Source organism: Morone saxatilis, unplaced genomic scaffold (genome assembly GCF_004916995.1).
Source record: "Morone saxatilis isolate NCDOM2014 unplaced genomic scaffold, NCSU_SB_2.0 Contig24, whole genome shotgun sequence".
In the NCBI taxonomy this organism is placed as follows: Eukaryota; Metazoa; Chordata; class Actinopteri; family Moronidae; genus Morone; species Morone saxatilis.
The window spans coordinates 6,472,399-6,488,665 of NW_023339807.1; the positions used below are offsets into that span (position 1 = coordinate 6,472,399).

Below are 16,267 nucleotides of genomic sequence, written 5' to 3' on the forward strand. Positions count from 1 at the left end.
AGTTGTTGCTTTTCAAGATATTATTTGTGCAAAAAAAAAATACTTCCATGAGGGCTTCTGGTTGGCTATTTATTTTTTCAACTGCAAGCCTCTAGTCTTTACAGTCCCTGCACACATTGGTCAAAATTAAGTCACCCATGAACCCAGTGTGTCGACACTTCGAAATCATGCATCTCCTGGGGTGAAAGTACAGATGTCAGTTTTGAAGGGGTATTTAGAAGTGTGTGCAGTACAGTGTCTATCATCAGGCATTCTGTTTGTAAAGCTAAAGCGAAGAGGAAGGTGCAGAGGGAGAGAAGTTCGTGTGTTTTTGTATTTCAAAGTAGGCGTTACCAGTGAAAAATGTGGAAAGAAAAAGATGGATAGGTGACTTATGAAGGTCTGAGACCACTCACATGGCTCTCATGTTGTTTTCAGGCAGCAGAGGGATCTCCAGAATTTTGGTGTTGGATTGCATGACTTCATGGCTGGCGGTGGAGACGGTCTTGCCGGTGATGCGGTGGACCTGGTAGAAGGCATGTGGTCGCAGGAGGCGGTCGTCTGCGGTCCCAATGAACAGCTGCAGGGTGAGCGGCTCGCTTTCCATGTAGCCATAAAGCTGGCGGGAGAACAAAGGGACCCAGGTGAGAGGCAACATCAGGTTTTAAGACCCCCATCTCAAGCAACCCCTCATTTAGGAAATAGAGATTGAATGCACATCAGCTACTGATAGTTAAAGGGGCTTTAATGATAGCTCTGACATGGTAGAGAGGTTGCGAAAATGAGCCCCCTTTCTTTGTTTGTTTTTTGGTTGGGTTGGAGACCCTTTTTCAGTGGTCTTTGCTCTTTTTTTTAGCTAGTTCTACATTCCTTTAGGGGGAAGGTATAAAAAAAAGTTTTTTTGATGTTTCTGATGTCTGTCTCGGGTAAGGATCTCCTGGGTACAGAGACACAGGGGCTGATGGAGGGGCTGGCTTCCCATCACTTCACTTTTCATTAAAATCTCACTGCTGCTATTAAAAAAGTGCCTACAGAGAGGCAAGCAGTCGACAGTGACTTAGAGGAAAGTGACCCTCACAGAGACAAAATAAGAAATCAGGGCAATCATCTCAGGTCTGCCTTACAGTCTATAAAGTTCATGAAACTGATGATTGGGCTAATACCAATTTCCCAGTATAAATATGAGTTGCATTTATGGGATGAAATCTAAATTGGACACTGACAAACTGTACTTTAAAATCATTGGTGTAAATAAAGTGGAATAAAAGTCATAGCATGCACTGTTCAACAATGGACACAATGTCCCAATTCAGCTTTTTCTGCCTTTCTATGACAAGTATCAACATACATTTAGAGTCCAATTAATGTCCCTATATAGGTGCAGTACTTAAGCAAACTTTACACTTAAATGCAATAAGACCAAAAAACTTCATGGAGCTTGGCATGCAGACGGCATCCAGCCCCTTTGCCTTTGGGCAGTTATGAACATGCATTATGATTTCCATTAAAGCTCAGAGACTGTGTCCCACTGTGATGAAAGAGACTCCTGTATCAGAACCACCACTTCAAACAACTACCACTTCCTCTAGAAGACCTCCATTAGCTGCTACTGCTCCAGTAATAAAAAGATCAAATCTTTAAAAAAAGAGAAAAACTCCAAAGCCATGCATAGTTTAAAAAGTACTGTTGACTTTGGGGTCAACAACACTTCAAATATAACCTGTAAAGTTCTGCCAATTTACATTCAGCATCCCTGGATCATTTTCTGCCAGTGTCTAGTAACATTATTTGATGATTAATCCAAGTGTGTAATTGCTAAAAATTATGAACACGCAGACATGGTTGCAAATTCCAAAGTGTGGTGAAGGACAACTGATACTTTGTGAGTGATTTCTGACCAGAATAATTTGCCAGCCAAATGTGGATTTCTGGTGTAACTAAGTCTTACACTGCAGACCTCCCAGGATATGGTTGCTCTTTGCAGTGCAAAGTGATCATACAGTATGGCCATATGGGGGGAGGCTGGTGTGGGCTTAGGACTAACTTCTCATCGAGTGGACCTCCATGGATCCACCCAGGTGGCACCTTGACCGCATGTGACATTTATGGTGAGGGATCACTTACTCAAGACCAGGGCTCACCAAGCCACGGCCATCTGAAAAATCCCACAAATTGGTCAATTACTCCAGCACACACCAGCGCATCGCTTCAGACCAATTTTATTTGAGCTCCCTGAAAACAGTGGTACCGTCAAATGGAATAAAAGACCCCTGTTGTTTATCTAACTGACAGACTGACTGAGTCATATAACAAAATGCAGACCACATGTAACCTATGACATAATCTGATTAATGGGTTTATAATTACCTTTCTGAGAGTGGTCAGGGATGGGGGTGTGAGGAAGAGGAAGGTTGGTGGAGGACTGGAGAGCTACGTCATTGGAAGTCTGTGGAAATTAGTGCTACGGTGTCATGGACACCTAATGTCTTTGGTTTTAGAACAAATTTGTCTGGATACTGTATTAACAGTTGTCTGGCCTGATAATAAACCTGAAGATTAAATGCCTTTGGTCTGTACTTGATGACAGATCTTTTGGATTTGGGACTAGGCGGAGTATGTGTTCTTTTTCTTCCCAGTTGAAGAATTTACAGTATTAATTATGTTGAATAAAAATAGAATATGACTAGTCACTGAAGTAGAGCATATAGCCATATGTTTCAATAATCTCAGCACCAGTGATTATCCGGCTTTGCTCTTTAATTCAGATATCAAGGAAGTGCAATGGGAGAGGTAAAGCTAAGGCTGTCATTCATCTCTAGTTCCAACTGTCCTATTTTTCTCTTCAGCTCCACATAGTGTCTCTAGCAGCTGTCTTGACCTGTGAGCTAGTCACACATGCTAGTCATCAGTGAGTTAGGCCGAGGTCAGGAGCTTCTTGAAGTTTTGGCATCCCAAGGGACCACTTCATCTATGCAGTGATCTCACCAGCAGACCCCACTCTTCTTGTTATATTTTACTTATGGTGTCACCAGAGGTAATTATCCATAGCCACACATGCTACCAGTTACTTTATGTGTATTGACTCGTGAGAGCACTATGGTGGAGCATGAGGTACAAATCTGTAACACCGGAGCGTTAAATTGCATGACGTCCCCTTATGATTTAATAAAACACAGGCAGCCGCGCTACAAAGCCGTGTCGTCTGTCACTTTTGCCTCAGTAGACTTCTTTGGATTTCTTGGTGACCTCCAACCATTACCTCAGCCGCCACGTGGCTGTAAGGAGGCCCGCAAGGGAGGCAGGGTGGAGGGGGGGGTGGGGTCTTTATCCCTTCACTCGTCTTGCGGTAGCGCACAATGATGGTGGCGTCCACACTTATAGCCGTAGTGACCTCATGGAGGAGAGGAAGTGATTAATGAGGTCAGGTAGTCCTCTTGGTGACGCTGGTCTTCCCAGCAGCAAAGGAAAGCGGTCTAGTCCCCCCTGGGCGACCTCCCCCAATTCCTTTACCATATGTGCTCCCTGACCCTCTCCCTTAGCTTCTGCTAAACTCCTGTGATGCTCATTCAATGCACACCACAAACAGAGCACAAAACTTACTTCTTCATTTTATTCTCAAAGGAGAAATAAGTTTGGTAGGCCAAACAGTCGAGATAGTATCGTAAACTTTAAGTGTGGGCGACGGAGGCTTCACACACACCTGTGACCTCAGCTTCATATTTGAGTCTAATGCAGCCTGTGAGTTTGGAGCAGAGAGCAGCTAATTTTGACCAGATGAGTTTTAATATCTGTAACTGCAGCCTAACTGGCACAGGCACTGTATATTTATTTTGAGATAATCTAAACCGAGCTTGAATCGAGGCTTGATTTGCAGCTGTTTCAGGGTGCCAACTTCTGCCACTGTGTCAGCTAGATCCATTTACACCTCGCACCACAAGCCACTGTTGCACGAGCCATTTCTGATAGCTGAGGCTCAAGTAAAACATTGTGGATATGGCAGCTGAAGCATTAATTGTGTAATTGTATGCAGCTGTATTGTCTGGGTCAGTTGTGATGATGTGGAGGGGTGTCGAGCTGGAAAGGGAGAGGAGGGTGAATCCCATTCACTTTCCACCATTCATCACCCAGTCCCTTTGGACCATTACAGATCTATAATCAGTATAGAAAGTTTTAGCCCTTGAGATACAGTTTTTCTTTTCTTAATTTTCTTTGCTTCACTCAATGAAAACCAGTTGTGAAAAAATAATGATAGAGGGTGTTTTTTCAATTGATTAATAAATATATATATATGTATATTTTCATAGCACATTCACATTTTTGCCGTCACTTTCTTTAGTAATAGTGACATTCTGAATGCTGCCTGCATCTGGCCTCAATAGTTCAAATAAAGGATTTGAACATGTAATGTTTAATAATGACTTGCTGGTAAATTAGATGTGTCTGGCCTGGCTAGAAATTGAGTGTGTATACACTCTACAGGCCTGCAGTGGGCTGCCTTCTATCCCTCCGCAGTGATTTCATCACCGCCTGGAGAAATGTCATGACTCGTAGAGGTCCACGTGGCGCAGAGAATGGGGGAAAGGAGAGGGAGAAGACGGCTGGAAGCAGTAGAAGGGGGGGGGGGTTTGGGCTGAAGCAAGGGAGGAGAAATACAACAGCAGATTCAGGCTTTTTCCCATTATCACGCTCCCCTCTCTCTGTCAAGTGCTGACAGTCACACAGCCAGCCTCTGCTGTACCCAATTAAATGTACACTCATCCAAGTTGTCTATCCTTCCAGACTTTACTCCATCAGCCTCCTGCCCTGCTAATGTCTCCAGTGCCTCATATTGAATGCATAAGGCAACATATGCAATCCTTTAATGTGCTGCATTCCTATAGCTCCAAAAATCGGCTCCTTTTATAAGCAACCAAACAGCTATATCCCTCAAAGTGTTTGTTGAACTGAGTACTTTAGTGTTATGTCATTGAGGGCATAGTTTCAAGCACTAGCCCATGTCTAGACCAGTCAGGGTCCAAATTCCATATAAAAAGAATGACTTTGTTAGCAGCACAGCCTGCCATAGGAAATATCATCCAAACCTACAGAGAATTTGAGTAAGATGATGCACAGACAACTGCTGTGCCCCCCAATAGCATGGCTAAACCACCAGTGTCTTACCTCATAAATCTGTGGGCTGTCTGGTTATCACCTCAAACCAGTGAAAACGATGCAAATTTCGCTCCATTTTTTCCACTTGCTATTAACTGGTAATTAGTGGTAGCCCAATACCAGTGTAAGGGAAGCCCCGCAGATGGAGAACCACAATTTAAGAGTGGCATAAATACCCCTTTGGGCAACGAATAACAGCCCTGACTAAGCTCTAACAGCACTACAGGGTACACCAAGCCTTTTGAATATCAAACAAGAGGCGGCAGTAGATTTAATGAGCAATTAGCAGCTACAGTATAGGGTGCTGTAGATCAGGGCTTTTCTTTTGAGACATTACGCAGCCAGCAAGCACCGAATCCCAAGGTGAAACCGCACATGTGAAGAACCTAACACATGTTTGCTGAGGTCTTTTATGTCGTCGTGGCGGAAACATACTGCAAATTTGATGTGCATTACATACAGTTGCAGAGGAAGGGAGATGGGTATTAAGTCACGCACACGTTAATAGGGATGATGGCCACATCCTGCTGAAATTACACCATGTCTGTTGCTGCTTTAGACTTAATGAGAGACTGACTGAGAGAGTGTGTGTATGCGTGAGGGGGAAAGCCCTATAGGCCAGTCATTATCCTATATGTACTAGCCATATGCAGGACTGTGCTGCGCGATAGGTTTAATACTCCACAGGTGTTGCTGTCTGCTGTTACTAAGGGCCTGGAGGTTGTCTGTTTGTTTCCTGAATAAGGTTTAACCGGAAAGCCTTTGCAACATCTTTAACCTGAACCCACATTTTATATCAGATCCAGGTCATGTCCTCAGCCATTAAATTCTCAATGAAAATAATTCTGCCCAATTCCATTTTTTCCCCGACTGTTCTTCTATGTAAAAACCCATCAGTCAATGTCGTGGTGGTATAGTGAGTGAAGGTAGACCAGGTTTTTTTTTTTTTCTGAGCAAGACTTTAAAAATCATCCTGTAGACGACGCTTGGCATAGCTGTGGTGAGAGAGGGGAGCGTCTGGAACCGTGTGAGAGGAGCCGATAGAGTACCCTACATCCCCTTAATGGCGTTGTGGTCTGCTGCAGTAAATAAAGTGGAAAAGCAGTTGCGGGGGTCACCAAGTGGGCCAATCGGGAGAGAGGAGGTTAAAAGGCTGCGGATGTGGAGGAGGGGAGGCAAGGACGGAGTGCGAGTCCAGAATAAATGACTGAGATTTGGAACGGGAAGCCAAGAGAGCCGGTGCAGGCAGCAGAGGGATAATGAGTCGAGGCAACCCATAATCTAGAAGTTTTCATCCGTGTGCGGCCAGAGTATAGACACTCCATTCTATCCACCCACCCATCCCACAATCTCTCCATCCTGTGTGGGGGATATCACTGAATGTGCTGTGGTTGATCTGCTGCAGCTTAGAATGATGTCAGACCATGTTGATGCTGAAACTTCCTGTGTGTTTGGCAAAAAAAAACACCTCTGCTTGTTATTGAATAACAAGAAAACAACAGTAAATGAGCAGTTGAGCATCTCGGTTTGACTATCTGTCAGTTGCTGTCTCCCTGGAGGACATCGTAAGCTGTAGAAACAATGTATCCCTTCATGTTTTTCATCTTGCTGTTTTTTCATCTAGTGTCACTTTCCAACACACATGTCACCATCACTCAAAGCACGTGTGTCTGATCATCCATGAGCTAAAAAAACAATAGAGCCGTGGATGACTGGGCTTCAACCGAGGGAGGCCTGCTGGTGTGGGTTTGGGAGATGGTTGAAGGATGAACGGTTCACAAGGAATGACATCCTCAGGCCCACCAGGGAGGGAGGGAGGCACCGGTGCATGGAAAGGGGAGGTGGCGTCTGATGGGTGCTGGGATTTTGACTTCTATCCACCATCCCACCATTACCACAACACCCCCACCACAGCCATGCACAGCCAACCTCAGGGCCACCCAGGCCCTAATCAGCAGGATACAGAGCATCTCGAGGGACAGCCAAGCCCCAGCTGCCTGGTGACTCCCTCTGCCCCTTCTCTCTTTTTCTCTCTACTGGCTCCAGTCTTTAGCACAAGCACACACACACACACACACACACACACACAGAAACTTCCTTAGCTGCTTCCTACACCCGTGTCCCCGTGTCATTATTGACTCATTCTCCTTGACTGCACCTTACCCATCCAGCGCCTGCCACTCATTACCACAGGGCACTAGGGACTACAGCATGCCCTATCCTCCAAGACTACAACAACACAATTTGACACAACACAACAACAAGAGAGAGTAAGACAATCAGATTTATAAAAGATTTTGTACTCCAAACTGTGCAAAAACTCCCCGAAGATATAGCTCTTCTTCTGTATTTTACCCTGTAGCATGTACACATGATTGCATAATCCTTATAGATTTATCTTTCTGCCAGCTGCCATGCTTCCAGTGGTTTCCACTGTTATGAAACCCTCAAGATATCCCAATTGACTGCACATGCAATATCAGAGGCATAAATCACTCCTCGCCAAAAAGTAAGAGTAAAGTGTGAGTTATGTGAGTAGGAGGTGTGGTAGTAAAGCAGCTGTCATCATGCTTTCTCCATGACTACTACTTGCTAATAATTGCTCCACATACACAGTAAGACTTGAAAACCTCCTTGCAAAGTTGGCAATAAATTGGTCCCAAATCATCAATCTAAATCTGGACAACACTGTGTATGCAAAGACACACAGGATGCTTACTCATGACTTTTAGCTCTGGCCCCTGGAGTGAGTCAGACAGTGTAAACTCTATCAAAACCAGTGTCACCTGCCAGCCGCAGCTGTGCATGGCAGACCGAGTCTGGTCAGCCTCATGGGGAGGTGCGGGGATAAAATGTTGATTCACCCACATGTTGATATACAGAGGTTTGTAATGAAGGGGAATAATTACCTGTATTTACAGAAAAAACCTGAAGGTAGACATTGCCTGTTTATAACACCACGTTGGCCAACAACTGTCAACTGTGTTTGACATTGAGCAAGCCAAGATGTGCTGACAGCATCTATTTACAAAACAGCTGTGGCTCTTACAGCGTCTAATGCTACGTGTGTCACAAGAATGGACCACCAACTCGAAACTGTAGTGGTCCAAGAACTTTTTGTCAGCGTGCAGTGTTTGTTTTGGCCACATCACAAATAGAACAAATGCCACCTGAAATCTTTAAGTCCAGTCTGTAACAAAATTATACTCAATGAATGCACCTGTAATTATTAAACACAGTTTTATTTTGAATTGACAACATTAAAGGCAAATTGATCCTCAACCTTAAGGACACGCACCCGTCACTAGAACCCCGCCTTGAGTAAACCAAGATGTCAGCGCAGTGTGATGACAGTGTAGCAAAGAAAGGAGCACTGTGCTGTGCTGCTGGTGAGACTGACGTGTGCTTTTTAAGTGTTCGCCAAGTACAATAGTGAGAGGCGATGGTCCTGCTCTATACTAATTGAGTCAGCATGCACTGCTGCTCGTCAGGGCGAACTTTTGCAGCAGTAGATTGACTCCCTGCTTCAGGGAACATTAGTAACACAGCACACAAGCACATACAGAAATGTACAGACTGAGGTGTGTATACACTGCACTGCTGCCATCAAAAGTCATGATAAGTTTGCAATGATAATGTAATGACAGTGAATAGTTCAAGTTTAAAATAATGAACTTGTAGTTTCTTTTTAGAATGGTTTCTAATAGAGTAGAGACAAGCTGGTAAAATTAGTTTTTTTTGGTATATCCAATATAAGTCATATATTAATTGTACAGAATAAGCTCTAGGATTTTTGCAGATAATGGTTTGAAAGGAAATTACATAGTTCAGATAAAAATAACAGCCAAATGTCCATGTCACTAGCTTGTTGTTGGACCGAAAAAAGTGCAGTTAATCAGCATGTACTTGTCTGCTTGTTACCACTTATGCTGTAATGACAGCAAATTATTACACGGTTTTGACACACAAAGCTAACCTTGTTTCTAAACAGCAATGTGTACAGAGAATCTAAAGGATTTGATTCAAAAACCATTTTCTAATAATAATGTGTTAATAGTAATGTGTAATGTTGGTGCCTTACCTGCACTACAGGGTGGCCTCCAGACAGCGCCTTGACAGCCCCTCGGCTGCCTTCAGTCTCATAGTGGGCCCTGTGGTGGGACTTTGGCTGCACCTCGATCTGTAAGTTGTACGGGCCGGAGCAGGACGGAAGCTGCCAGTCAAGAGCTGGCAGAGATGGGCTGCAGTAACATGACATATTTGTATTAAAATTAAATAACGATACACAAAATTTCTTTGTTTACTCTACTGCTGATTGATATAGCATAAGAGTGATTTCTATTTTTTTGTACTAAATACTGTGTCTGGTTATTCTTTCCTGAAAAACAGGAAGTGCTGTGTATGTTTCCAGACTTTTTGGAATAAAAAACATGGAGAATGATTGAAGTTTTTATTTCTATTCTATTCTTAAAACTGTAGTCACATTTGATTTGCCAAAGCAGGAAACTGTGAGGTTGCAGTTTTTCCATGGTTCCATCAATGCCAAGGAAGTTTAAATCAAAAAGTTCTAATTCTCAAAGTTCTCAAATTAGGACACTTTAGTGTAACCCAACTGGCTTGATCCTTCTCGATTTCATCATGGTCTATAATCTAATCAATTGAAGTCATTCTGATGTCCGTAATTCCTGGGGTCTGGGTAATAATTAGTGGCCCTGTTTATGAAAAATAAATGAGAGACGAATGTGCCATGGTTAGAGAGCAGTGTGTTTTGTATTATGGTGTGACAGGTGGAAACAAACACAGGCAGTTAAGAAAGTAATAGTGAAATGACAGACATTTGTAGTGGACAAAAACAAATCTCACACAAACTGGAAATCAGCCTGTCCTTTGATACAATTACTATTCCAAATTGATAACACAGCCACACTAGTATTAAAGACAATGGAGTTATACAATGGAATAAGGTCAGCAGCACACCCAGCCTTGGAGCATGATAGCATGATATCTTTTTCTTAGAGCTACAGCTGGCGTCCCTTAACATCATTGTTCTCAAAGGCAGTGCTTCCCATGTGAACACCGTGGAGATATCTAAACCAAAACAAACATGTGCAAGACAATATTTCTCTATGCCGGATGCCTGGTAAACGCAAACCCCTGACCTGAAGGGTGGCTCAACTGAAACCAATCTCTGGCATCTTTGTGGAACTTAAGGGCTGTTTGTTGACCCAAAACGAACCGATTTCCCCCCACAGGGCTTTATCTGTCCAGTCAGTGTATGACATCAGGCTAGCTACACAGAAAGAGATGGGCTGATGGCGAGACAGAGCAGGCAGTGTGCCGGCTGATTAACCCACAGACTGCTTCCCCTTCAGCCAGGCCTGTCACCATCACTTCCTGTTGCTCACTATCTTAATCAAACACTTGATTTCCGACAGGAAAGTGTGTTATTGGCTTGGAAAAAATGCCACGAGGGACACAATTGAAATTGAAAAAGTGTACCTTGCTCAAAAGTCAAAAATCAATTACATAGTTGAGTGCATGTGTGTATTTGTGTGAGCGTGTGCATGCCATTGTGTCCGTATGCCTTCCTATGTTTGTGTGTGGGTTGCTATAGAAACAGTGGCACACACATGCTGCGCAACTCCTCCCTGTGAAATATGATTTATAAAATAGTTTTGATCTTCAAAGAGAACTCTTTTGGTAGTGCAACTTTTGGATTTCTGCCTTTTGATATGGCCTTTGAAGATTAAAAACTAAAACAATCGTGTCCTCGCCATAAATAAACACTAAATGTGCAAACGAAAAGACAACACTGGGGTAAAGTAATGGCATTATTCAAAGAATGTTTTTTCCTTTGCACTGTAGAAGTCCCTAGGCAGAATGTTAGAAACCATAAATCTGTCTAAAGTAAACATGTGTGTGCTTCATTGTCTTCTCAAGGAAATTTAGAGGCAACATTACTGAGCTAGTTTTACACTGACTGGAAATTATCTTTATAAGTGTTTCATCTTGCAGATTTTTATGTTCAACATTTTTATAGTACTACTGAGTTGCTGGAGGAGCTCCACCCACCTGAGGTAAGGCTTGGGTTTAGACCAGGAGTATGGATGCTGGGGAACATCCAGGAACCCTCCACAATAGTTCTCTTTTTTGAGGGCCAGTCGGGAGGGGTAGTCCTCATGGCAGAGCTCCCCATCAGGACCTAGCAATTCGCCACCAGGCTCCACCTTTAGGCCCATGGACTGTGAGTGGTCCAGCATGGTCTTCCGTGTCTTGATTGGGATTCCCTCCCCCATGTCTACCACTCCATCTGTGGTTAGAGCGTTGATGGCGGCCACAATGGCAGAGTTGGTGTACTGGTTGGTGTTGGCGAGCCAGTTCTCATCTGTGATGCTGACCCTTGGGGAGCCATGCGGGGATGGTGTGGGTGACTGGATGGGTGAGCAGGATGTCTGACGGTAGGGGGTGCCATTGAAGCTGTACTTTCTCTTCCCCATGCCACCACCTCCGCCATTGCCTCCACTGCCTCCAATACAGGAAGGGGAGTTAGGCCTGGAGCCGCGAGGTTGCGCTGGCCAGCCTTCCTCGGCCACTGCTCCTATCTGAGGGGAGGTGGAAGGTGAATGGTGAGGGGAAGCTGCAGGGCCACTGGCATGTGGACAAGACAGGAGTGAAGATGAGCCTCTGGGAGAGACGCAGGGAGATTGCCAGGGGGAGTTCTGTGGGGAGTTGTCGTAGTTGTAGAAGCTGGACTCGTAAGAGGATGCCTCGGAGTTACAGCTACGTGAGGAAATGCTACTTGCGGGGCTGAGGCAGCTGGGATCACGGTAGCCATCCGCATTGGGCAGTGTCAGCGTCACGATGGAATTAACACCTCGTTTGATGATGTGGTCCTCACTGCTGCTCTCTTCAACCTCATCCTCAGGATACTGGCTATAGGCAGTGATCTCAATACGGGGGCTTTCCAGGGCTGGGGCCCCATTAGGTCTCAGGCCGTGGGGCAGGTAATAGCCTGATGAGGCATGGTTATCATTCTGGAGGCTGTAGCCTGTCTGGTGGCAAGAGGAAACTGAGATGATTGGGCTGGACTGTAAGGTGTGGTACTGGGTGGCCAGACAGGGGTTGCCCATGCCCAGTGGAAGGGACAAGCTGACATTTGGTGTGTAGCTGTATGCATCTGAAAAGAAAGAAGTATATTTTAAGTATAGTGAAGTTTAGTGTATGACAACATGCCACTGAGCAAATGCTCAAAACCATTACATTATGACATTTTAGAACAATACCCCTACACAAATCTTACCAATATGTCTTGCAGCGAATGACTGCCTCCCTTCTTTATAAACATCTGGAGAAGCTTAGCAAACATCTCAAAGCAGTTACTGTATGTGGTTGCTGTGTAGTCGCGAGTTGCACAGCCACTCTGTTTGTTTGATCAGTTCATCTAAGGCTCTATTTGGCACTCCCTGCTGTCATATGTACTCTACAGGAATTCCTCCAGCAGCGCTGATGGATGCTTTATTTGATTGATTGCATCACTCACTGAGTGAATTAGGCCCTCCCCTGTGGAAAACTGACAGCACTCTCGCATCGCTCTGAGCTTGTGATTAAGTCAAAGAGAGTTTGCTGCAGTGTTACACACAGATGCACCATGGTACACACACAAACAAAGGGAGCGCACAAGCAGACACACAAGGAAATTACAAGCAGACAAGTGCAATGACATACAAACTCACATGTAGCCCAGCAGATATGCCTCTTCATTTAGCCTTGTAGTGGCCAGCTGCTGTGTCAACAGTTGTAAACCTCATGTCTGCCTTTTATTGATAATGTCAATGAGGGTAAACGTGGTTGAAGCATGAATACCATTCAGTCTGAAACCCAGTGAAGGGCATTCCCCTTGATGCAGTGTGCTATATTTGTTAACCACAACGCTGTGGATCACATGAAATGATGAATCTGTCACACATTGCATAATATGTGGGTAGGCAGTCTACAATTAGTTTATGAGAGTCTATTTTCAGAGGTGATTATGCGATGTGCATCAGACCAATTCAATATGCCAAAAGTTCAATGTAACCTAGGACACCTTTCATAGGTTCCTAAGCAACCCTAGGCAATCACTTAACATAATATTCAAGCATATCATAGAAAATCATATTTGAAACTTCTTGAAATTTACAAAACAGAGACTTGAGAACAAAAATATGGAATTATAATAAAACATTCATCTTGTGTTTGGTTAGCAGAATGCTAAATCAGTCAGACCCCCTCACAGCCTTTTTACACAGAAACAAACTGACTTATGAAGTCTTTTCCCTATTGATCTGAGTACACAGCAGTGCCCTCACACTGTAAACTATACAGGACATACAATAAAGAAAAGAAGCCCTCCATTGCCCCTGAGTACCCACCTTTCTTAGGTTCATTCTGGGCACCATGGCTGTACTCAAACACATCGCTGAAATCAAAATCTTGCTCTTCACGCTGAAAACTCATCTCCGCCCCGGTGATTATACACTAAGTCTAACATAAAAATGAGTATGCCTTCAGCTCAGCCTCTACTGATGCTTTCCTCTCTGGTTTACCCTCTTCTAGTGCTGAACAGATGATAATCTCCTGCCCACTCCACCCGGCGTGACACACCTCCTTACTTCAGGCTTGAGTGACTTTGCTTAGAGTTGCAGCTGTTATTTTTTTCCTTTCTTCTGAATGTGTGCACGATCAATGCACTATGCTGCAACATATTTGACTTCTTCTAACACCCACTCAAACACACTGGGACTTTCACTCTTGTGTGCTGCACTTGTTTTGAAACTTGGCTTTTCCGGGTCACACGCATCACATCTGCTAAACTAATATAATTATAATTTTTTTTTTTTTTGGGGGGGGGGATGAAACAAATAAAAGAACTATAAAATGACTCACTCTTGCACTCAAGGCAAAGCCTCTACAATTGTTTTCAGTCCATTCAAAATGTGGTGTATGCAGAGTTAATTTGAAAACACTGACTATCACACAGATTATAGCGTGCTCATTCTGTCCTCCACAATTTTTCTCAATTATGCTATCATGATCAAAACACTCCCTCCCCACAACCAAACCAGCGTGACTAAAGAATGGATGGGTTTATCCACGGGGATTGTGGTCTAGGCTGGGTTCAGACTGACGGGACCTCAGGGAGAGATAGGTGGTCGCCCACAGAAGTCATCCGCAGCCTCTGGAACTAAGAACCCTGGGGCCACTTATCGCACATGGCTGACTATGGGCTATGGCAAAACACCAGCATGGTGTGTGTGTGTGTCTGTGTGTGTATCTGTGTTTATGTACATGTGTGATAAAAAAACAGCCCTCGGCATATACTGTTGAATCTGTGTGTGTGGTTAAGCACGTCTCCTTGTCAAGCAAGCTACACAGCTTTTGTGAATGCACAGATCACAGCTCTCTCTCTGCCTCACTCACACACACACACACACACACACGTCTGTTACCAATTATATGGCCTAGGACCGAGGGACTGAAATGAATAATAATACAGCCCGCACCCGTCCGTCTAAAACCTCAAAGACAAAATGAAATTCCCAAAATCCACAAAAAGCCGGTGACATCAGCACTGGAAGACTCTGTGAATTAACAGACAGACTATCATTGACTTCTGATGGACCAAATCAAATTTTGCTACCATAAATGCTGAATCAAACAGCAACAAAACCCCAAACTTTCCTTTTAATGGTAAACCCAGGCTGAATCATCCTCCACGCTAAAGTATCTTAGGCAACTCCTGGTTCTACGACTGACCTCTGACCTCACTGTGCATGGAGACCATAGACATATCCCTGCTTATTGATTTTATAAAAAAGTATTTGAAGTTGACATGAACCTCTCATCAAGAGGAGTGCAAGCGACAGCAACAGTGAAACCCCATGTTTGCCCATGATGATAAAACACCTGCAAAGTCAGCTGGAGACACCTAATGGTGTGCATGCCATTCAATACACTTTAGTGAGTGCTAATTTGATCCATGCACAGAGCAAAGATCAATCAAAAAAACGTGTCTGGCATTTTGTCATCTTAGGAAAAACACACCGGGTCACACCAGGGGATAATTCAAAGAGTCTTCCTCAAAATGAATAGTTTTAACTTGTGATAGGTAGGGTTGCGGTTATTGAAGTAACGGAATAACAATCTATTTTCAATCATCAGTTGCAATTTGAATATTTGCAGGTGGATTTCTTGTTTTCTTTTTATTTATTCATCTTCACCAAAACTGTCAGCTCTATTTCCCTTTAATATCAGTGTACAAAACGCTTGACCCAGACTTTACACTTGCGTACAAGTTCATATCAATTTGCATCACAGCCGCAGCACCTGGTGTCAGCGCACCTAAAACCAGACCAGACAGCAAATTCATCTTTGAGCGCTGGTTAAAACATTAATGCAAACTCAAAAAGCAATATATTTTACCTTCTTCTGCAGACTTCATATCGGCGGCGAGAGAGGTGAGAAACTGGAGTCCCCGCTCCTTACCGGCTGTTGCTCCAAAGCTGAACTTGGAATTGACGCTGAGGCTGAAGGTATCCTGCATTCAACAAGCGATGCGCAACTTTCTACGATTCTGAGAGTGTAACAAGCAACGCCGATGATAATATTGCAAACGCTAGATTACTTCATACACCATCAAATAAAGGCATAATTCGCAGAGAAGTTAAAACAAAGCGAGTGAACAACTTGGAAGCACAGCTCGGTGTGACTGTGCGCACCAAATGAACGGGGGACAAATCTTCTGCTATTGAATCTGGAGACCGGCGCAGGTAGGGCTGCTAAGGGGACCGTGGTTGAGGTGAGTTTGTCTCGGTTCAGCCCTGTGAAGGTTTTCAAGAGTGTCCCCAGGTCGATGACGCAGCGCGGTTTGTCAGAGGGGCCGGCTCCGGTGCTTTTAAAGCTGGAAAACACCCTCCGTCCTCCCGTCAGTGCGCCGCCCATCCAGGGATGACGCGACCGGTTCCTGCAACCTCCTGGACCGCCTGATGATGTCTTCCACCCTGGGATCCCATCGATGGAGGTGGGAGGTGTGTGAGGTGAGTGTGTGTGCGCGTGTGTGCGTGTTTGTGTGTGTGTGAGAGAGAGAGTGACTGAGAGA

At 44.2% G+C, this 16,267-nt stretch overlaps 1 protein-coding gene across 2 annotated transcripts in view; it reads right to left on the reverse strand.

Annotated features, from left to right (window-relative positions):
- The window catches only part of LOC118336392 (nuclear factor of activated T-cells, cytoplasmic 1-like), a 58,865-nt gene extending 42,763 nt beyond the window's left edge, over positions 1 to 16,102 (reverse strand). Inside the window, exons 1-4 of one of the 2 annotated variants that reach the window (XM_035673026.1) lie at positions 15,592 to 16,102; positions 11,203 to 12,307; positions 9,212 to 9,371; positions 396 to 598 (exon numbers count right to left, since the gene is read on the reverse strand). In XM_035673026.1, coding sequence (XP_035528919.1) covers positions 396 to 598; positions 9,212 to 9,371; positions 11,203 to 12,307; positions 15,592 to 15,712 — 1,589 coding nt within the window. In that variant the 5' untranslated portion in view covers positions 15,713 to 16,102. The remainder of the gene's footprint in view (positions 1 to 395; positions 599 to 9,211; positions 9,372 to 11,202; positions 12,308 to 15,591) is intronic. The other variant, XM_035673027.1, reaches the window with a different exon arrangement.
- Between the last annotated feature and the right edge of the window lie 165 nt (positions 16,103 to 16,267).